At 38.3% G+C, this 22,991-nt stretch overlaps 1 protein-coding gene across 1 annotated transcript in view; it reads left to right on the top strand.

The window, feature by feature from the left end:
- Nucleotides 1–22,991, top strand: part of CEP76 (centrosomal protein 76) — a 1,583,298-nt gene that overhangs the window by 185,142 nt on the left and 1,375,165 nt on the right. The window contains exon 3 of the mRNA XM_044067192.1: nucleotides 2,736–2,817. Within this exon, the coding sequence (XP_043923127.1) occupies nucleotides 2,736–2,817 (82 nt within the window). The remainder of the gene's footprint in view (nucleotides 1–2,735; nucleotides 2,818–22,991) is intronic.

The raw sequence follows: 22,991 nt of genomic DNA, 5'->3' as shown, positions 1-22,991 counted from the left end.
GATTTTCAAATAGATAATTGTTGCAGTACCACATGCCTCCCATCATCCTCTCTGGTTGTTGCCCCCTTTTATAGTGTAAGCATTCTCAGCTGGGGTGAGGTACGTCTCCCTTATAAGTTTCTCTTCCTTCTTGTGTAGAGTCTGGGTACTGGGTAGACTAATTACTTCTCTACTCTCTTCCTGAGAGGGTTGGGACCTTATTGCATCATTATTGTCATTTAATGTTGTTCACCATTGACTTTACTATATCCAGCTAGTGCTTCTCTGTCTTTTGTTTTGGCAAGAAAGCTCTAAGGTGGTGTAGGTGGACACACACTTTAGAGAGTCTTGACATCCTAGAGGGAGGATTCCTTTCAGCTATGGGAGAGAGTATCTGAGCTCTGGAAGTTGGACCAAATGAACCAGCTTGCTTGCAGCTAAGTCTCAGAAGTTGTAACTACTGCAACAGTAATCAGCTTGCACATCTACTGTAAGTTCCTACAAAATTGTATGTTTTACATATTTTACCTGCAGTCATTTGTATTCAGATGCTCCTGTTGAGAGCATGGGATGAGAAGGCTCAAATAGGTTTGTTAGCCTCATTCTGCCTAATATATCCATGGCTCTTCCATCTTCACTGGCATGCTTCTCATTATTTTCATTTACTTTTAAGGGGGCATCTTCTTTCACAACAGAAACGTCCTTTGCCAAGGCTGTGCTCAACTTCTTTTCATGACCCGAAGATTAATGCTGTGATTCCTAGCAGCTTAGAATTTCCACACGTGATTACAATTTTGAGTAAAGCCCAAAAAAACATTCTGCTGCTGGAAAGTTATCAAATGGTAGAGACTTGTGCTTACCTTGTAGTTTTGAATTATTTGTCTTATTTGTTCCTGCAAGTTTTGGCCCATAGTCACAACCTGGCTGCCTATCTCCCATTGGATCCTGTAGTTTTTTCATTACCTGTGGTTAAGCTATATCTAAATAGTATTTTTGTCTGATGCTTCCAAGAACAGATAATTTTTTTCCTTTTTTTCTTGGGATCCAAATTTTGCTTTGGGATCCCTTACTAAACATTATTTTGACCCTGTGTTGAACTCCTTTAAAGTTTCTAACTTAAAAGGCATTTCTTGGTAGCTTTTAAAAGCCAGGTGGGTTTACGATGTTTAGAATCTTATGGTGTCTGAACCATGTACATTTTCCTATAAAAGCATTGTTTTGCCTTTCTCTAAATTTCTCATTTATGCCAAAGGTTAAATCAGGCATTATTATCAATTGGAACATGCTGTTGGCTTCTTAATACCTCCAGCCTCAGAATTTGGGTGAGATAATTTTGCTGGAGGGACTACAACACCAGAGAAATATGATTTTAAAAAAGTTGGACCAGTTAGTTTCTTTTGCCCTGAGCAGTGTATACCAGCTATGACTGCTAGAGTTCATTCTACTAGAGTATTGCTGCTTCGGCTTTTCAGAGGAGTCTCTTTTGCCAACTTTTGTATGGTTGCTAATTAGTCTTCATGCTGGCTGGCATGTGTTTCCTTTCTTTGGCTTGGAGTGGTCTCCCCAAAATGAGACTAATAACCAAAAACACAGAAAAATAAAAAAATGCAGTAGTATAGCTGTTTGAGAAATTTATCATAGAAGTACAGTATATTAATTTTCTGTCCAAGAAATTTAAATTTATCATAGCAGTATATTAATTTTCTCTGTCTTTTTAACTACTACTCTCCTGCTTGTCTCCTATCTTTGTGTGTGTGTGTGTGTGTGTGTGTGTGTGTGTGTGTGTGTGTGTGTATGTTTTTAATTATTTTTTTATTGCCCATTGGTGTTACATGCAGTACTGAAAATTTTATAGGTGCTGACTTGATTAGCTGCTTGGTCTATCCAGTTTAAGAAGACGCTGTTCATTCACAGGAAGGTAATAAAAGATTGGATGCTGTGTCTCCTTAAGAAACCCGTAGGCTTCTCACTGTTTATATTTTGCCTAGTAAATGAAATTACTTTTTTTACAAGACTCTCTTAAAGGGTAGCTTCTTGATGGTCTGCTTTAGAGTTGTTTATAGGTCAGTGCGAAATTTTTATAGCACAATACAGACCCAGCTCTAGGAACTGGCCTTTTTTAAGGTGTACTTATTACATTTTGGTTGATAATGAATACCATATTTTAAAATTCTGGCTTTTGCTGAGGGCTGCCACTCTTTTGTATTGATTCCTCCTGTCCCCACCTTGAGGAAATGAGGTATTCAAATTTTTAAAAAGGAAGGTAGGATTTCTGCAGCAAGCAGGACTGTATTAGACAGTGATGGTTACTTTTTCTTTAGCTGTTTTTTGATAGTGAGCAGATGGAAGTTGGACAAAAGATGTAAATCCAAAGATGACAAAAGACTAAAACAGCATCATCAATATGGTGGGTCACCCATACAAGTAGAGTTTTCATTGCACACTCTGAGGTTTTATATTTTATCTATCTTTGATTGCATCTGGGAGTAAGCTTTCAGTCATGGTGATTAATGTATGCTTTGCACAGTATAGCTCAATTAAGTTGTCTTCAGGGTCATTATCTGTATTACAAGGACAACAGACATGTAATTCACTTTTTCTTGATGTTTAGCTCAAAGTACAATAAACTCTAAACTCTAGAGTGAAGACCAGAGTCTTTGTAGTGCCACAGCAGCACCTTGTATCCATGGGGAAACTTCTTTAAATTGTTTATTAGATATTGTATAGACATTGACTGTAACCCTCTCTCTCTTTAGGATATGTCAGACAAAGAAACTGCCTCTGCACCAAAGCCTCCTGTACATTTTGTGGACCGTGAACCTGCTGAATTAAAGAAAGGTAATGCTTTTATTTTTAACTGTTAGCAGATATTTCATTTTACTTAATATAACAATAATAATGTTAAAAACTGTTAATATGTATTGTAGCCTTGTTTAAAGAGCCATTAATGTCACTGGGAAAGCTCTTGTATTTGAAAACAAAATCCATTTCTTTTTCACAGGCCCGCAGTTTAGCTGATGTGGGAATTTGCAAATATTTCATACAAGTTGCAGTATGTATAGTAACTGTTTACCAGAGTTTTGCGGTACTGTCTCTCTTTTTTGTTCTTTTAGGTGGTTAGAGTGCTCTGTCACCCCCTACTAATTTGAGCTATTTGCATCATTTATACTCAGTGACGTTTAAGTTTTTAAACTACATCTGATTTTTGCCTTACTTGGCTTTATTTATTTACTTATTTATTTTATGAAGAGCTGTCATTACTTGTGTAAACTTTTCTACAGTATTTTTCAGTAGCCTGCAAAGTACAGTAGTCACTATGTGCTTCTGGAGTAAGGTCTTATATTATGCAGCCAAAATGCTGACTGTAGTAAATATATAATATTGCTGCTCTGTCTGTCCTTTTTTCTCCTTTAAACACATTTGTTAAATTATCAGCTACGACATAGTTACCCAAACATTAATAGAAAAGAAAAAAAGCACATTAACAATTTTCGTTTCATGTATTATATATTGTCTTTTTCCTTCCCTTTATTATCGTTCATTCTAACATTACATAAATATATCAAGTCTTGCCTTCCCTTAAACCTCACTCCTCCTGAACATTACTCAACATATATTGTTTCCACAAATTCCATTTATTTCTATGTAATTTACTCCTTCCCTTTTCTAAAGATCCCACCTCTGGTTCTTTTATTTCCTTTATAATTCTCAGTGCTTCTTACAGTTTGTTTACATTTTGATTTCTATTTTCTTTTAATTGCTGTTTTGGCAGCCGATTGCATCAAACTTATTACAGACTTACTATGTCTAGGCAATTCAGGTCCTGTGTCCCAGCTCAAAAGAATGTTTCTTAGTTATATCCATTTGATCTTCCAACTTGTATGACAGAGTACTCTTTATGGAATTTTTTTTAAAGATTTGTCAGTCAAAGAAGTAGAGAAGTTAGACCATGACATTAAAAATGATTTATTGTTTCTTCAGTGGGAAAAGTTATATGTTAAGCAGTTTAACATTGTAGATAGGATGTGTGAGAAAATTATTAAAAGAAAAAATAAGTTTCGAGCTTTTCCTGTGATGGTTAATCAGTCTGATAATAAATTGAATGTAATACATCTGTTGTTCAACAAAAACAAAATGTAGATCTAAGCCTTTTTTACCCTCCCCGGAATCATCGGAAGGGTTGGTGGCAAAGTAAGAACCAGTTTGCTCCAAGACAGTAAAAAAGGCTAGCTGTAGCTACAGACAATTGGTCAAAAAATAATTAAATTCTTCCATTTTGTGTAGCAACAGTGTTGTGTTTTCTTACAGAGGTTTCCACATCTACAACCACACTAAGAATAACATTACTAAATAACATTTTTCCCCTTTCATTAAAGGGTTAAATTAAAGTTTTTGTGCCCACTAGGAAATTTGATATTGTGGACACAATTATTGAGACTAAACGTTTCATTAGGAAGCTGAATTTAGCTATCATGTTCAGTGAGCCCAACAATGCAAACAAGAGTGTTTTTTAAAAAAGAAGAAAAAAAGCACTTTCAATCCTCCATTATACCCTACATTAAATGTTTTAGAAAAAGCCATCATTAAAGAGCTTTATGCTTTTGAAGCAACAAGAAATAAAGTGGCCTTAAGAAATTCCAACTTGAGCAAAGTTGAATGGCAATTATTTAACCTTTTGAAAAATGAGAGATCTCTGAGGGTAATGAAGCCAGGTAAGGGTGGGGGGATTATGCTTTACGGTTCTCCGAATTATTCAAAAGCCATGTTTGATTTATTGAATGACACTAATAATTATAATAGTGTTTCTTTAAATGAAGTCAACATTGGGCACAATAGGATTGGTTCATTTTTGGAAGAATATTTACTTGAACAAAGGATTACACCTGACAGCTATAATTTTCTAAAAGTTGAAAACCCAGTTGTAGCCACTATTTTTGGCATACCCAAAATACATAAAGATTTGGTGAGTCCCCCTTTAAGACCTATTGTCTCAGGGCGAGGATCCAAAACATATCCCATTGGTCTTTGTATTGATAGATGGCTCAAATTTATATATCAGTCCGTCAACCATTTAATTATAGACTCATGGGATTTTCTTGGAAGACTTAAAGACGTTTGGAGAAAAGATTTTATTTTTCTTACCATTGATGTAGTAGGTCTTTATACGTCTATATCCAGGGACACGGGCATGGAACACTTTCATGCTAGTTTGGTTAGATGTTCTCATTTTTCACATGACAAAGTTAGTTTGATTTTAAAACTTATGTTATTAGTGTTAGATTACAACTACATTTTTTTAGGAGGAGTATTATAAACAGACTAAAGGAGTAGCCATGGGTGCATCATGTGCCCCCGTTTATGCCAATTTAGTATTGTACGATTGGGAATGCAACCATGTAGTCATATTCTAAGTTTTTTCAATATGTTAATCTTTATGTGATGTATCAAGATGACATTTTTAGTTTGTGGATGGGACTGGAAGAGGAGATTTATAACATTTTGGATTATCTCAATAATTCTTCTCAATTTTTAAAGTTCACTTGTCATTTGATAGAAGTGGCATTGATTTTTTAGACATGTTAGTCATACCAGCAATGGGATAAAATCCACCGTTTATAAGAAATCAGCCTTTAGTAATTCCTATTTGCATTTTTCAAGCAATTACCCCTTAAGTCAGAAAAAAAACATAAACCCTAATTTAGTAGGTACTTTTTCCTGTGGTAGGTGTATTACATGGCATTATGTTAGTAGGACATTTGACTATATTAATTTTAGGGCAAATGCTATGTTTTCTTGTAATACAGAAGGTGCTATTTATGCACTTAAATGCCCTTGTGGCATGTTTTATATAGGTAAGAGCAAGAGAGGTTTCAAGCTAAGAGTTCAGGAACATATCAGGGACATTACAAATGGCAATCCTGAAAACCATCTTGCTATGCATTTTAAGGAATGTCATAATGGAAATCCAGATGGTCTTCAAAGTACAGTTTTAGAGCACGTACCCTTTTAATCAATATGGTTCTGACATCAAGAAAAAATTGTTATACAAAGAAACGATGTTTATATTTTAATATGGTACATTGACCCCTGGTGGCATTAATGCAGAGTGCAATTGGAAAGTTTTAATTTAAATTTCATGTGATTGTTTAATTGTTAATTGTTTAATTGGTTTTATTAGTTAAACCTGAGCATCAGGCTATGTTTTGTATTCTCCTTTGAAGGCTATTGCCGAGGTGCTAGAAGTTTTATTAAACTATTGGAATAGTGTTTGGATCCTAGTATTTTTTCCTGTTGTCTGCAGTTTGCAGCTTTCTGTTTTTGCCAGTTGTTCACTGTTTGCTATGTCCAGTGATCCTTCTCTTAATGTGCCTAAGATTTTTAGGCAAGATTTTATGGATTCCAGTCAGAGAACTATAGACCAATTTACTACATCACTGGGTGATCGAAATAATTAATGGTCAATTCGGGGAGATGAGAAGGTTGCACCCTGGAAAAAGTTTTTACAAGATGAACATCAAAGAAGAACTAGTAACCCATTTTCCTCTATAGGACCATGGGTAAGTGGGTCTTTACCAGCTGAAACCAAGGAGGTGTTTGATAAGCTGAATCGTCTTATGTTTAAAAAACTGGCAGTGCACCTTTAATTTTTTGACCTTACAGCGATATCTTGAGTTGGATATAACACCACGGGGTCTGAGGGCTTTCAAGAAACCCTACTACACTCTTTGACCCTCAAGACAAGAATGATAAAAGATTTCAGGCTAGGTGGGTAGCAGCTGCCCACCATTGCTCCATTGACTGGATTAACATATTAGTAGAAAGGGACAGACTTAGACTAAATTGCAAGAAGAAATCACGGCAGTATGTGAATCCCTTTCAAATGTGTTGGGTGTTGAACGTATGGAACAGTGCTTGAATGACATTAAAAATAAATTAATAGATTTTGAAAAAGAACTGCTCAATACCAAAAAGTACAAATTAAATAGCGATTTGAAGGACTATAACAGCGGTTTTGCATTTTTCTGGAGAACCAATAAGAAGTAACGTCAAAGGGGTGTTCGGTTTTCAGAACAGGAAGAAGATCTGAGGTATAATGGCGGCTCCAGTGTGGGTTCTGAAGTCTCCACAGAATGGACAGTGAGTCAGGGGATTATCCCGGACTTCCAGCAGCTCAGGACCCATGTTATATGAACCAGATTTTTCAGATGGGAAAAAGGGCTGGTAATACAGGAAATTATACCAACAAAAGAATAAGAACTGTTCCCAAGTCGAATGAGAGACAGATGCATGAGGGACAACAGCCTGCACAACACAGGTGCAAATGGGTTAGGTGAAACTAATTGTGTTACTGCCAACCCTGCTGTTGTTGTGAATAATAACTTTGTAAGTACTGAAAGTAATTTCATTGACAATGGGCAATATGTTATAACTCTGTCGGGTTATGATTTAAATGAATATGAAAAGGAAGTTCTTAACTATGGCTTAAAGTTTATACCGACTGTTATGCCAAGATTGCATATGTTAAAAAAGATGTGTTCTGCTTAGTATGAAAATTACATCTTGTAAATATTTTTAAGCGTAATGAAGGGAATGTTATTAATCAGAATAGTGGCATTTCTTTTCAAAGTACATCAGATAGTTTTCATTCATGTCTCTCTGATTTAGAAAGTAATGAGGATTTGAATGCATATTGTAAATTGAATGCATCTAAAATTGTCTTTAAGAGTCAGTTTATTCCGCCGTTTATGGATGAAGGTATTCCAAATTTTTCTAGTATGGTGAATTATGCATTGGAATCTTTGTATAAGGATTTTATTAGTAATGAAGAACAAGTACAACTTGACTAAATTAGAGTGGCAAGCATTAGAGAAGTTAAGCAGAAATAAAGAAATTATTTTTAAACCAGCAGATAAGGGGAATAAGGTTGTTGTAATGCATTTTACACAATATGTTCAGATGTGCTGTGAGCACTTAAATGATAGTACAACATATAAAAAAAGTGATATAAAAGAATATAATGAGGCTATTGGAAAGTTCCAAGATTTATTGAATAAGGGACTAAGGTTAGCCTATTTCACAACAGATGATATTAGTAATATATCTGAGGTCGAAGGATGTGAATTAGCAAAACTTTGTTTGCTGAAGGTCCATAAAAATATTCATAACCCTCCGGGATGTCCAATAGTGTCAGCATGTAATTACTTCCTTAAGAACATGGGAGTTTTTTTACATAATTTTCTTTTACCTTTTTGTTAGTAAGCACGCCTAATTTATTAAAGATAGTTTTGATTTTCTAGATAAATTTCTCCCTATACAATGGATAGAGGACATGTATTGGTTAACCAGTATCCAACATCAGTTTGGGCTACAGGCCTTAAGAGTCACTTTGGGTGAAAGTCTACTTACATATTATATAATTGAGCTAGTAGAATTTTGTTTAACAAATAACTATTTTGAATTTGATGGTCAATTATTTTACCAATTGAAAGGAACAGCCATGGATATGCTATTATTATGATGGGATTATTTGAAGTGGACCGTTTGTACCAGAAAGATTTAAAAAAAAAAAAAATGTGGTCAGATACTATAGGTTTATTGACGACCTAATCTTTATTTGTAAAGGGGGTCAGGAAAAGGTCACATGTTTTATGAATGTTCTTCAGGACAACAGATTTTCTTTACAATTTGATGGTCTTCAGTTAGGCAATATAGTAACATGTTTGGATATTTGTTTGGAAGGGGGATCTAATGGGAAAGTAATAAGGAAGGCACATTAAAAAGTTGAGGATGGTGCCCATTTTTTGTACGCCCATAGTTGTCATTCCCCCCACCTTTTGAAATCCCTTCCCTGTGGTGAGCTTCTCAGAGTAAAATGGCTATGTAACAATAGTAAGGAGTTGGATAATTAATAAACAGTTGAATTATTTATAAGGAGAGGTTATGACAAAAATATGGTTCATGCTTCATTGGACAAAGTTAAAAAGAGTATCCAAAACTGGTTACTACGAGGGAGAAATAAAGAGACTACTAGATCTAGTGTTAATTTAAGTGAGAATCTTAGGAAAATATATGTGGTTATTACTTATAACCTCTTGTCAGATGAGGTGAAAAAAATGACTCAATATTATTGGGGCTTCTTATTCAAGTTTAAGGAACTTTCAGATACATTATGAGTCCCCATGTTTTCTTACAGTAAGGGTAGGAGTATTAAGGATATATTACTACACACTAGGTTTTCAATGCCTGATTGTAGGATAAATATAAACCCTAATTTAGTAGGTACTTTTCCCTGTGGTAGGTGTATTGCATGCCATTATGTTAGTAGGACATTTGAATATATTAATGGAGTGCGTTTTAAGGCAAATGTTATGTTTTCTTGTAATACAGAAAGTGTTGTTTATACACTTAACTGCCCTTGTGGCATGTTTAAGAGCAAGAGGGCTTTCAAGCTGAGAGTTCAGGGTCATTAAAAATGGAAAGCCTGAAACCTCTCTTGCTATATAAGGAATGTCACAATGGGAATCCAGAGGGTTTACAAAGTACAGTTTTAGAGCACATTTCTTTTAATAAGTATGGTTCCGACATTAAGAAAAAATTGTTATACAAAGAAACAATGTTTATATTGAAATATGGTACATTGGCCCCTGGTGGCATTAATGCAAAGTGCAGTTGGAAAGTTTTAATTTAAATTTCATGTGATTGTTTAATTGTTAATTGTTTAATTGGTTTTATTATTTAAACCTGAGCATCAGGCTTGTTTTGTATTCTCCTTTGAAGGCTATTGCCGAGGCGCTAGAGGCTTTATTAAACCATTGGAACAGTGTTTGGATCCTGGTAATTTTTCCTGTTGTCTACACTTAGTAATTCCTGTTTGCATTTTTCAAGCAATCACCCCTTAAGTCAGAAAAAAAAGCATAGCCAAAGCACAATGTATTAGGATAGCTTGCATGACATCACATCAAGGTTTGACTAGAGATTTAGATATAATAACTAACATGTTTTTGGACAGAGGATATCCTCGGCACTTACTTGATGAAAAGGAATTATGTCTAGTCAGACTGGGGTAGAAAGTATAAACCTCTGCTTGGTGTTGGTTTGGATACAACTGCCAAGTTCAGCCAGGTAGACAATTATGAGAACGCTTTAGTAATTACGTTTAATGGCAACGTCAGAAAAGTAAAGAACATTTTTAGGGACAGTTGGAGCATACTTAAAAGTTCTCCAGAAATTTTTAACATTTTAGGGTCTATGCCACTATTTACTTTTAAGACAGCCCAGAATTTTAAGGCAGAATTTGAGAAGGCAACCAACAATTTGTCCTCTAGGGGAATTCCTAGATATGGCATGTTTAAATGTGGATCTTGCAACCAATGTCCTTACATATTTGAAGGTGATGGTTTGAGCCTAGATAATGAAATTAAATCAAAACTTAAGGTTCATCAGGGGTAACTGCCTTTCCAAAGAAGTTATTTATCTTGCCAAATGCATGGGTTTTCTGGCTTATTATATAGGTAAAACTGAAAGGACCCTTAGAAAAAGAATTTATGAGCATCAGTATCAAATATTGAAGGAGAATTACAATAATGCCTTATATAAACACTCCCTTGTCTGTCCAGCTTTTATTAATTACAAGTTTGGCATTTTGCAACACGTTGTACCTAATTCTAGAGGAGAGCCTAGAAGAAAAGGAAATGAAATGGCAACTTAGATTACATGCTTTAAAATTTCCAGGCATACATGAACATGTTTCCCTACAGGTTAATTAATCATGCTGTAAAAAGTGTATTTGATACACGTTATTAGATTCTGATGAAGTCCTATTTTACTGGACAAAAGCGCTTAATCTTTGCTGTGTTTCCTGGTACTTTGGGAATAAAAGAAATAGTCTGCATTTTATGAATATTTTTTTATTTTATTGGTTTACAAGTTGATTTATTTGCACCTTTTCATGTGTTTTAATTTTTTAAATCTGCCAACTTGTTACAGCCCCAAAAAACATATTCCCTTTCACCTTTCTCTTTCCCATCATACCTCTAGCATTTGATATCTGCCTGAAGAAGAATTCTCCAAAGTCTGCTTGGGATATAAAACCACCAATGTAAACACTTCCAAGCAAAAATTTTAAACCTTCTGAATTGTGTTGCATTCTTGAACTATACAAATAGTCTCTAATTGTTTCTTTGTAAATTGCTTTTCCAGTCTATCTTCACAGTCTTTTCTAATCTCCTGTAATTAATTCTTATAGTTATCATGCAATATTTTATATGCATATTAATTATCCATTTTCATATTCTGCGGTGGTACAGCGGTAGCATTGTTACCTTACAGCAAGAGGTTCTCCCGTTCGATTCTCGTCTTGGCTTGGGAGTTCCTTCTGTGTGGAGTCTGCATGTCCTCCCCGTGGTTGGGTAGCATTCGAAAGACATGCGTGCGTAAATGGGCGTGCCTTCGTTGAAGGTTGGGCATCGAGCTGGCACCTCGGCATTTCGTAAAAAAAAATCTACTGCCAATCATTAGCAGACCAGAGTTCCGCTGTGGCGACCCCTTACCGGAAAAAAGCCGAAAGACAAACAAACATTAATTAATTATCCATTTTGAGTAGCTGCTTCTGTTTGTCTTTCCTAAAAACTGTACAAAAATTCTTTCACTTTTGGACACCCCATCCCTTTCTCTTTGCGTATACTCTTGATAGCAATTCTGGATAGGGAAGATGGTGTCTAACCTGCAGTCCAGCTTTCTGCTCGGCTTCCTACCACTATATTACCTTTCTCTGTCTAGTTAGTTGCTGCCAATCCCTTGGTTCCTTTGCCAGTTTTCTTCAGGAAATTCCTGCCCCCACTTGCCTGTTTTCCATACCCCAGTCATCCTGTTGGCAAAATCTCATTTCTCCATTCCTATGCTGGCTTAAATTCTTAAGAGTACTTTCTGCAACTTTATGAATATTATAATCTGTAGGGCTGTTGTTCTCTTTAAGGATCTGTATGTAAAATAATACTTGCTTTCCTTATCTCTGGAACTTTGCTGTTTCATCATCATCCCTTTCCACTTTGATTTATAATCTTCTTATTGAGTTATGTATATGAGCCTTAACAGTGTAACTCCCTTCAAATCAACTAATCTTAAACCACCCTGTTCTTTGGAGAGTATCAACTTGTCCCACTTATCTGTTGCCCTGTTCCTGTTCCCCTTCCTACCCCAGCCAGCCTTGAATTACATTCACAAATCTTTCTCTGTTATCCACTACAGCTAAGGTGGAAGAGTTTAGGATTGGCAGTACTGTAAAGGGTTAAGACCATGAGATGCTAATGAGTTTTATTCTTTAGTTTTGGATCAGTCTCCGCTTGTAAACAACATAACTTTGAGCAAGTCATTTGTAGTATCTTGGATTATTTTTGAAAAGAGGAATTTGCTTTGCCTGGTTAACAGAGTAACAAAATAAGGGTGATACTGATATTAGTCTTGATAAGTTTAAGGTTAGTCTCTTTATTTGTACAATGAGTGCTAGCCCAGAAACTCACTAAATGCACTTATCACATGATCCTCTCTGTCCACTTTAACCACTAGGACTAGCTGCAGCAGGCAGTAGTCAGTTCAGCAGCTGACATTACATAAAACATTTTCTAGGCCCAAACCCCTTTTAACTACCCATAATGCTCTGCACCTCCTCTCTTTTCTTTAATTATTTTGCTGCTGAACAGCTTTCATCTAAAAAATCAGCTTCTGGCTGTATTTAACATATTTTATTTCAAATACTGTTAAGTACTCTGATATATATTTTTCTGTTCCCTTTCCTTTGTTTTTTTTTTTTTCTAGCCGTAACATCCCTTAGGTTGGGGTCTTTCCACTCTCCTGTGAAATTTTCAACATTTTTGATAGGTGTGTTCCTGCTTTTGTAACGCCAAGGCCACCATTTTATCCTTTCTAGTGGAAAAGTTCTGATTGTTGCTTTTCTGTGTGCCTGTGCTTTGTAAAGCTGTTGAAAAGTAAAATGTATTTAATGTTTGTGCAAATGTTTGACTGCTTAATTAAAATGGATAATCAACTGTTGTTTGTTGTGTTTGGGTGGGACAGATCATTTGTATCAGAAATGTGAAATTTGTGATGCTTTTGAAAAAGAATCTAAAGAGTGCAAGAACAAGTTAATATTAAAGAATTTGCTCCCTTCCAAGAGGGATTTTCCAAAGTGTCCAGACACCACAAAAAAGACTGACATAAAGGGGATGGGGAGAGATCTTCTAGGTCCTCTTCCAGAACTTCTCCTGTTCCTCCAAAAAACTTAGACTGGTATCTGTTTCACCGGCTAGTAGTAAAAGTGTTCAGCTTAAGAAAGCTTCAGTGTTTAGAGTTTCTCAGCTTTAAGTGTTGTTTCAGAGTTTGTTGAAGAAGAAATTATAGTTTTTCACTAGTATCTGGATTTTGGCTAACAGCTGCTGCTTCTTCCTGCCAGGCCTCCATTAGTCCGGTCAATGCATTCCTTACACACTCTCCACAGTCCACCTATTGCAGTAACTCTAGGCTGGTAGAAAATAAAGTTCTTTAGTAAAGGCCCAGATAAAGATCGTCTTTCCCCTTTAGATGTAGGGTGGTAGGAGAAGGCTGTGGCCATCTACTCTACATTCACGTTCCCTCACCAGCATCCATTTCAGCAGCACTGGTATATGCAAGGCAGATGTACCACAGTAGTTTCCTCTACAGTCACTTTGATGTTGACAGCATCATCAACATCTGAAACCTCAGCACTGGCTTTTTCAGTGCCTACCATTTCCAGACTGATAATATCAATGTTAAGTTATTTATTTATTGATTTATTTATTTCAGTTTGTTAACCAGGAAAGTCCATTGGGCCAAGGTAGCCCATTTTCAATGGAGGCCTGAGGAGAAAAGCTCCAGACAGAAAGACAATATACAATGTATTAGTACAGCATATGAGAACAACAGTTTAACATTCAATATACAGCAAGGCAAGATTTTACATATCTTGAAATATATGAGCTGAGTCAATCACTTATAAGATATTAGCAAAAACAATAAATTTATGTTCATTTAATACACTACATGTATTTAGGCAAAGGAATTTTAGAGAGATAAATTGAAGCAGTGGCAGAGATTAGAGTAGAATAGAATAGGGATAGGTATCAGGAATCAGGTAGGATGGGTACAGGAGCACTCCCATAGGGAGTAAAGGTGAGAGTGGAGTAGGGTTTTAAAGGATGGTAGGTTAGGGTTAGTTCTAATGTAAGGGGGAAGAGAGTTCCATAATCTGGCAAGGGAGAATGATAGTAGAAGTTGCCCTGGTGCATGTAAAGGCTTGTAAAGTTCTAAGAGGTTCTGATTTGTGGATGTGTGTGTTCTATGTGACTGGTGAAGTTTTAGGGAAGAGGAGAGTGATGGACAGTTAGAAGGTTTGAAAATTAGCCTGTGTGCTGTAGTTAGTTGAATGAAATTTAGGTAGCTTGGGAGTTCCAACCAATTTAGAACATGTAGGGAGTTGCAATGGTGAGTAGAGGATTTGGATCCTGTGGCAAACTTTGAAATTTTGTTATAACATGAGGAAAGTTTAGATTTTAGGGATGATTGTAGGTTAGAGAGTAGCGGAGCTCCATACAAAAGGGAGGGTAGGTGGTAGATAGGACTTGTATAGAAGACAGAGAAAGGTAGCGCCTGTGTCGATAAAGCATACCAAGTTTTTGATGAGTCTTTTTAATATTGGTTTGTAGGTGGATATCAGATTTTAACTGGTCATCGATAAGAACGCCCAGAAGTTTTGCATGGGGAACTATTTCAATAGTTGCTTTGTTTTAGGCTAAGTATAGAGAAGGATGCTTTGTCAGCAGCAGTATGTTTAGAAGGGGTAAAGATCATTATTTTAGATTTGGAGGCATTTAGGGCTAGGAGATTGTCAAGCATCCAGGACTCAGTGGAGGAGAAGGCTTCTTGCGTAAGGTTTATTAGTAAAGGAAGAGTTTTGGCTGAGTAGATGATAGTGGAGTTGTCTGCGTATTGCACCAGCATTGGGGATCTTTTGGTGGAAATCATTGATGAAAATGTTAAATAGTAAAGGACCCAAAATAGAGCCTTGGGGTACACCTGTAGGGGTGTGAAGGAAAGAGGAAGTGCAGTAGTTCCATTTTACAGCTTGTTCCCTGGCTGAGAGATAGCTGGAGAACCATTTGATAGACGAAGAGGAGAGATTAAGATGGGAGAGTTTAGAAACTAGAAGCACATGAGAGACAGTGTCGAAAGCTTTAGATAAGTCGAGGAGGAGCATAGAAACTATGTTCCCAGAGTCATGAGCAGAGTTAATGCTTTCGAGGAAGGAAAGAAGGGCAGTGGTGGTGCTATGTCCTGGTATAAACCCGTGTTGGGTATGAGTTAGGAGTTGGTTGTTCAATAAGTAGGGTAATAGTTGGAGGTGAATATATTTTTCGAGTATCTTAGATATAGGGGATAGGATAGCAATAGGACGAAAGTTGGAGATTGAACAGTTTGTACCTCCTTTTTGGAGGGGGATGATGAAGGCTTTTTTCCAGAGGTATGGTACATAAGACTCCTGAATGGAGCGAGTTATTAGGATACTGATTGGAAGGGCTATGCCATCAGCAGCTAGTTCGAAGAAATTTGGATGGAATGTCATCTAGGGCATTAGAGCAAGGTTTTAACTTTTGTAGGAGCTTTTTTATAGTGTGGGTAGGAATGGATTTGAGAGTAAAAGGGGAGGACTTAGGGTTCATGGATGTTAAGTTTTTGTTAGTTAAGTTGGGGTGGATGTTGTTAGGGAAAGAAGAGGTGAGTTTGCCTATGGAGTCAATGAAAAAGGAGTTAAATTGGTTAGCTAGGTGGAGGTCTGGTGTGTCTGGGTCAGGGCAAGGGTTCTCTTATTTGCCTGGGGATAATATTGATGAAATACTATTCCAAAATTTTCTGGGGTTGGTTTTATGATTATTTTGAAGTTTAAGGTAGTAGGATTTGCAGTCACTGGCTATTTGTTTTTTACTTGATTTTGCAGTTGCTTGTATTCAACAAGAGAGTTGGGAGTTTTGCATTTTTGGTAGTATTTCCAGATTTTGTCTCGATGATGCATAAGTAGTTTTGTGTCTTTAGTTAGCCAGGGGGCTGTTTTGAATCTGAGTCTTTTGGTTCTACTGGGGGCGAAGTGGTTAAGTATATCAGTGAAAATTCTATTGAAATGTGAGACTGCGGCATCTAAAGGGAGGGACTTTACAGGGTTCCAGTCTATCTGTTTTAGGGTATTAGAGAAAATTAGGGGGTTGAAGTTTTGCATGTTGCGGGTGGTAATGTGTCTGTGTTGAAAGAGGATGGTGGAGGGGGAATGGCATATGTAAGCAGGGAGATGGTCACTAAGGGAGTCTGCGAGAGTACCACTATCAGAAACTCGGTTTGGGTGGGAGACTAGTATCCAGTCAAGGATGCTACCTGTGGTGTAATCTTTATTTGGTCTAGTATGGGTTTTGATTAGCTGTGTGAATCGATATAGGTTGATGCTTTGAGAAGGGGTAGATGAGTCAATGGAAGACCAGTTTATGTTGACATCGCCTAGGATTATATTCTCACTATTTATATTGGAAGTGAACCAGGCAAGAATATCTTCCAGTATAGCAATATTGTTACCAGGAGGAATGTACAGGGAGGCAATACATAAAGTTTTATTGTTATTTACTTTGAGAAGGGTGAGGGTTAGTTCGGCGGTGTCAAATGAGGGTATGGGCTTAGTATAGGGTGTTGCGGTTATGGAGGAGGAGAAGAGTAAGGCTACTCCTCCACCTTTCTTTTGAGGTCTGTCACTTCTTATAAGTTTATAGTTAGGGGGCATCATTTTGGTATCTTTTATGTGTGGTTTTAGCCAGGTTTCTGTGATGGAGACAAGATCAGGTTTGTTACGAGAGATCCAGGCGTGAAAGGAAGGTATTTTATTACAAAGGCTCCTGGCATTAAGTGTGGCAAGGAGAAGAGATTTGTGGTGCATTAATATTGACATAGATCCTCTTGGAGTTATTTTGTGTGCCAATAACTTTGATATTCAGTTTTTCAGATCTGAAGTTGCCTTACTTGACATAGATACTAGGGGTGTCTTTGGTGCTGCACTTAAAGGCTGTGCTTCAACAACTTCTGCACCTTTGACCTCCATACTGATGTAACATCATGACACTAGGCTTCTTTGTGTAGTTGTCAGTGCAGCCAGAAAAAACTCTGATGCAATGTCTACTGTCGACTAACCAGTTCCTGAATCTTGCACTGGTTTCAGACGTGGCCCCTGAACCAAGATCTGCAGAAGAGCAGAAAGTTGCTATAAGGACTGACACCAGTATCTATAATGCAGTCTCTCACTCTGGATATGGAAAATGGTAATAAATTCCCCAGTGTCCCCTCCTTAAAACACTAAACTGAGAAAATACTGTGACTTCTGAGACTGCTGGGAGCTTGATCATTCAACTCCATCTGTTCTTGCTGGAAATTCTACAGGAGGCATTCCTCTCTGCCTTACTTTTCCCAAGGATGGTTTCTCCTGCAGACATTGTTTGCACATGTTCAGAGGGATTGATGTGTACCTGACATTGCTTCTCCTGTTCCTAGGAGACTGAATACCTCACTGTGGTCTCTAAAGGGCTGAGATTTTTGGATGAAGACTCTGCTGCCGAGTCCATAGTGGTTGCAGTGGCCATTAAGAGAGAGAGAGAACCTACAGATGAGATTCCATCGTTCCACCTACCAGACAGACATACCTGCCAACCTCTTTGTCCAGATTACTTGCGCTATGCCAAATATTATTTGGGGGGCCCAGATCAGGGACATATATTAATTATTATTCTAAACTTAGAAAGATGCCAGATTAACAGATTTTGCGTTAGCTTGCATTTTCTGAAGGTTATAATGTTTGAAACTGAAATGTGTGTCATTATTTAGTGACTTCAGTTCTCAATGATTTGCCAGAAAAGAACACAATGTTTTTGAGGAACAGACCAAAATATGAGGCAAAAATGTGGATATTCTGTTAAAATCTGCACAGTTGGGAAGTATGGGTAAGGATACTAGAGCACTTGACTGCTTTGGAAAGCACATTTTTGCTTCTAATACCTATGTATGACCCATATGACCAGTGTGAACTGACCAGTAAGATAACTCATATGTTACAAAAGTTGCTGCATTGTGACCGATACAAGAAATTAGTCCTCAGTATCGATCGCTTCCACAGTGCCTGACGTTATGTGACTAGAATGTTACGCAGTTAGTGTGGATCATATTGAGCAGCTAGAACAGGCATTATTACTTTTCACAGGCTTTCTTGACTCCACCATGATAACTTTGTTGAAAACTTTAAGGTATCCTTTGTCAACTTCCCCTTTGAAGGAACTGAGTTGTATGGTTCCATGGCGAAAGCAATAAGTGTGAGCAGGAAGGAAGATGCTCACAGCTGTTGATGTCAAATTTTCCACTCCTTGGTGAGCTTTCTCCTATAATCAGAAGCTTGGTGACATAAACCAGGTAATTCTAAAAATAAAGTTTAGATTATTGCAGTGCAGTCCATCCTTCTCTTCCTAACTGAAGGAAACTGGATGTGCTCTTCAGACCTCTAGGATGCATACCTGCACATCAAAATTGTCAGAGTCCAGAAGGTTTTTGCATTGCCAGGTTAGAGACGGTCACTTCCATTTCATAGCCTTCACATTTGATCTTTTCAGAGCCCTCAGCTTATTCCCCAAATGCATGGTCACAGTGGCAGCTAACCTGTTACTGTCCAGTATAAATGTTTTCACTTGTTAGGAAGCTGGCTGCTAGTTTTCCTATTTGGAAGTTGTTGCTAACTAACAGTCATGTGTCTCCTCTGATTAAGCCAGTCATTTTGTATCACAGTGAACATTGTGAGGTCCAAGATGGAGCCATCCCAAGTTCTAACCTTTATAGGGTGACACTTACACACTTTGTCTTATGCAGCCAACCTTTCATAGGACAACATTTCATCTCCTCAGTCTCAAGTACAACTTTTTTCCCTCAAAGTTGGTGTCTGCACCTCACTGCCTCAAAGTATTATGTTTCATAGTAGTGACCATCTCTGTGGTTCCCCTTCAGGGATATTGAATGATGTTCTTGTGTTGGTCTCAGTGTTCAGACCCTATGTCAATACAGGTAAATATAAAGTGTGTGTGCCACTGACATCTTTCTTAGTGGTTTCACCACCCAAATCTGGTTCTGTGCAGTCACATATCCCCACCTTTCCCACTGATGATAGTCACCACGGATTAATCTGACCTTGGGTGAGTGAGGAATTGTTTAGGGCAGACAGTCCAAAGGACTTGTTGATAGAATGATGCTAGCTTGCACCTTAATATCCTGCAAATGAAACTGAACCACCTGACATTACAAGCTGTTCAGGAGTCTTTTCCTCAGTGTTTGATTGCCATCCATTCTAACAGCATGGCAGTGGTATGATATGTAAATAAGTATGAGGGGGAATACCCCTATCTCCAATGTTAAGAGACCACAAGGCTGTGGGAATGGGTAGTTTGATTTTTTTTTCTCATAGCATTAGCATTCGTAGACAGGTCAGTTGTATAACTGACTAGATCAGATGCTGCCTTCTGATGCCACATGAATGTTCTTATATTTTGCTGTGGTGAGGTCTGTTTTTCATTGCTGTAGCAAGCCTTGATGCAACATGTTTGTGTATTTTACCATACTAAATGCAGCAGTCATTTCTCCCTAATTTCTCTTTCGGGACAGTTGTGCAAGGATACTGTAGTTGAGGAATGGCCCAGGGACTCCTCTTCAATTTTTCTCTATTTCTCCTTATTCGAAAGTTGCTGAAGAAACTGTGAAGTCCAATGCCAAAGACATTGACAGCCCTGTTTTAGCTCCAGCAATGTTGGTTCTCCCTGCTATGTCCTCTTCTATTGGAGAAGCCTCTCCACATAAAATTCTTCAGGAATCTATTGACATATCATCAAGCAGGCATCACCTGGACCATCACTCCTTTTGGTTAAACTGCATGGTTTCTCCAGTTCCATTGATGGTGAGGGACTCTGCAATCTTGCTGAGGTTGGACCTGTTATGAATATCTGCCAGAGGTCTTCACCCAGACTGACTTTTAGGAGGTTCTCTTGATGAGTGACTTTGCAAGGACTGAATTCCTTTTCTGCTTCAGTCCCGTCAGTGGTAGGCTATTAATCTTAGATGTTTTGACTCGAAACTGAGCTATTTTTCACTTAAAGTGCTTTGAAAAGTGATTTTTGCACGAGGGTTTAAATCACTTATCTCTGGCTTCATTGAAGGTCTGAAAAACCTATTTAAAATGCATATTTTTGTTAAAACCCCCTCTGAAGAAATATGTATCTCCTTTTTTCCTCAGCACTGCAGTAGAGGTGCATACTTGTTATATTGTTTGGCTGTACACAGACAGTTGTGATTTTTGCATGAAACTAAAGATGTTCTTCGTGTTTCACTGTTGCAGTCATCACATTTGGGTTATCCCTGCCAGGGTAGCCCTTGGCCGGCCCGAATACCAGAGGCTTAGTAATTCTGCGTCGGTTGCTGTCGCTTCAGGACTGACGTCAGGTCATCAGTAGTATAAAGTAAGGCAGCCGATGCCATTACACCAGTCTTTCTTGCTGAGGAGCCCAAAGCAGAAGCAGTTTGCACGAGTGCTGGTTGGCCGCTACCTGAGTTTCATGTTCCGAATTGAAGCTGAAGTCTTCTAATGCTAAGTACCCCATTGGGGACCCTTTTTTCTTGCACTAACCGATGTCAGAAAAAGTTAACAATTGCCTTGCCTGTGGAAAGCAAATACCACACAGAGACTTTAATTCTTACTGCGTCACTTGGTTAGGCCCAGACCACGACATCCCTCGCTGTCGCTTTTGTGCTTTAACGCCAGAACTATTTGTCGTCAGGCCCTTATTATAGCTAGATATTTTTGCTTACAGTCCCCGAATTCTGATATGACTTTGGTAAGCCATCCGACAGCAGATCTTCTGAAAAAACGTAAGTATGAAGACAGAGACAGACCGCACAGGTCCAAACCTACCAACGACGCTTCCGTTAAGCTAGTCGTCAGTTCTCCAGTCAGCAGTGAGGTGCTTTCGCAGCCCCTGATTGCCCACTTCTGTGGATTCACAGGCCGCTACCAAGACCCTTTCGGAGTCTGATATGCCACAAAACTCTTCTTCGACTAAGAATCCTGCAGTTGTCTCTCCCTTGGATGGGTCCGGAGCCGCTGAGCAGGCACCGGCTTCCGAGGAAGTACTTTGCACTACCGATTCTCGACACAAACTGATGACTTCCTTCGCGTCTACCTATGTTCTTCGCGTTTCACTGTTGCAGTTATTACATTTGGGTAATCTGCTGGCAGGTTGCCCTCAGTTGGCCTGATTAACAAAGTCTTGGGTCCTGCATCGGTTGCTGTCCCTTCTTCCATGACGTCAGGTCGTCAGGGGTATAAAACATGCAGCTGACGCCATTACATCAGTCTTTCTTGCCGCGCGGTGCCCGAAGCAGAAACAGTTTGCAAGTGCCGGTCGGCAGACTCCTGAAATTTCCGTTTTCGAGTTTCAGAATCGAAGTCTTCAACTAAAAAGCTAAGTACCCCGTTGGGGAAACTTTTTCTTGCTCCTTACCAATGTCAGTAAAAGTTAATAATTGCATTACTTGTGGGAAGCAAATGCCTCATAAGGATTTTCATTTGTACTGTATTCCTTGCCAAGGCCCTGAACACAACGTACCTTGCTGTTGGTTTAGTGCTAAATTTAATCAACGGACTATTAAACATCGGTATATTTTTGCTTCTAAATATTTTGGCTCATGTTTTAATTATCCAGAAATGTCGTGTGTTAGCAGTCTGATTACCAGAATATCTAAAAAACGCAAAGAAAAAGACAGAGACAGGCTGTCGAGGTCCAAAACTGACGATGACGCTTCTCCTAAGCCAGTCGCCAGTTCACCGGTACTCAGTGAGGCACTTTCACAGCCCCTGATACCCGCTACTTCTGATTCGCAGGCCTCTACTGAGACCCATTCGGAGTCCGGTATGCTGCAAGATACTTCAGTTATGGAACCCGTGGATGTCTCTACCTTAGATGGGTCCGGAGCCACTGTGCAGGCACCGGCTTCTGAGGGTGTTTTCAGGCCTACAGATTTGTATATTAGACCAACGCCATCTTCAAAACTAAGGCCAAAATCTAAATCTATGTCTAAAAAACCGACGCCTGGGCCATGTGTGCAGGTCCCCATGCCTAAAAAACAAATGATCAAAATGGCTGAAGATTTAGTTACTCTGATCAGGGGTAGCCAACCCCCCCCCCCCCTCTAAGAGGCCTAGGCAAGACAGTGATTATGAATCTTCTGAACAGGATTCTATTTCTTTTGACTCTTCTAATGAACAGGATTTGTCTATACCTACTTATGAGGATTCAGATGCAGAAGATTCCATTCCTTCTGCTTCTCCTCCTGAGGAGTTTTCTTTTGGGGAAACTTTGCATACCTTAAGGGAACTTTTCCACTGGGAAAGTCAGGACTTATCTGAATCTAAAAAGAGACTTTCTTCTTCTTCCTTAGCATAGGCCTTTGGCTGTACCTCCTGTTCTAGACATTGTTGTTGATGTTTTTTCAGGATCTAGTATGGCTCCTGATTCTCTGCCTCCGGCTCCTTGTAAGCCAAATGGATACTACAGGGTTCCTGACTCCCACAAATTCTTTTTCAAAAATCCTTCTGCAGATCCTGACACCATTTCTCAGGGTCTCAAGGGCATTAAGGCCTCTACTGCCAAAAATCCTACCACTTCTGATAGAGATTCCAGGGCGCTGGATAGATGGGGTAAGAAGGTTTACACTTCTGCAACCTTGGCAAACATGGCTTTAAACTGTCAGTTTTGTATGCTTAAATATCAACAGCATATCATGGGACTGCTTAAACAGAAAATGATGTTAATTTCTGACTGTGTGGAAAATAAAGATTTACAGGATTTATTGCATTCAGCTGAAAAAGTTGGAAAACATACTTTGCA

This window comes from Protopterus annectens, chromosome 3.part1 (genome assembly GCF_019279795.1).
Source record: "Protopterus annectens isolate FY-2018-M chromosome 3.part1, PAN1.0, whole genome shotgun sequence".
Lineage (NCBI taxonomy): Eukaryota > Metazoa > Chordata > Ceratodontiformes > Protopteridae > Protopterus > Protopterus annectens.
This window is presented reverse-complemented; position numbering and strand designations above follow the sequence as displayed.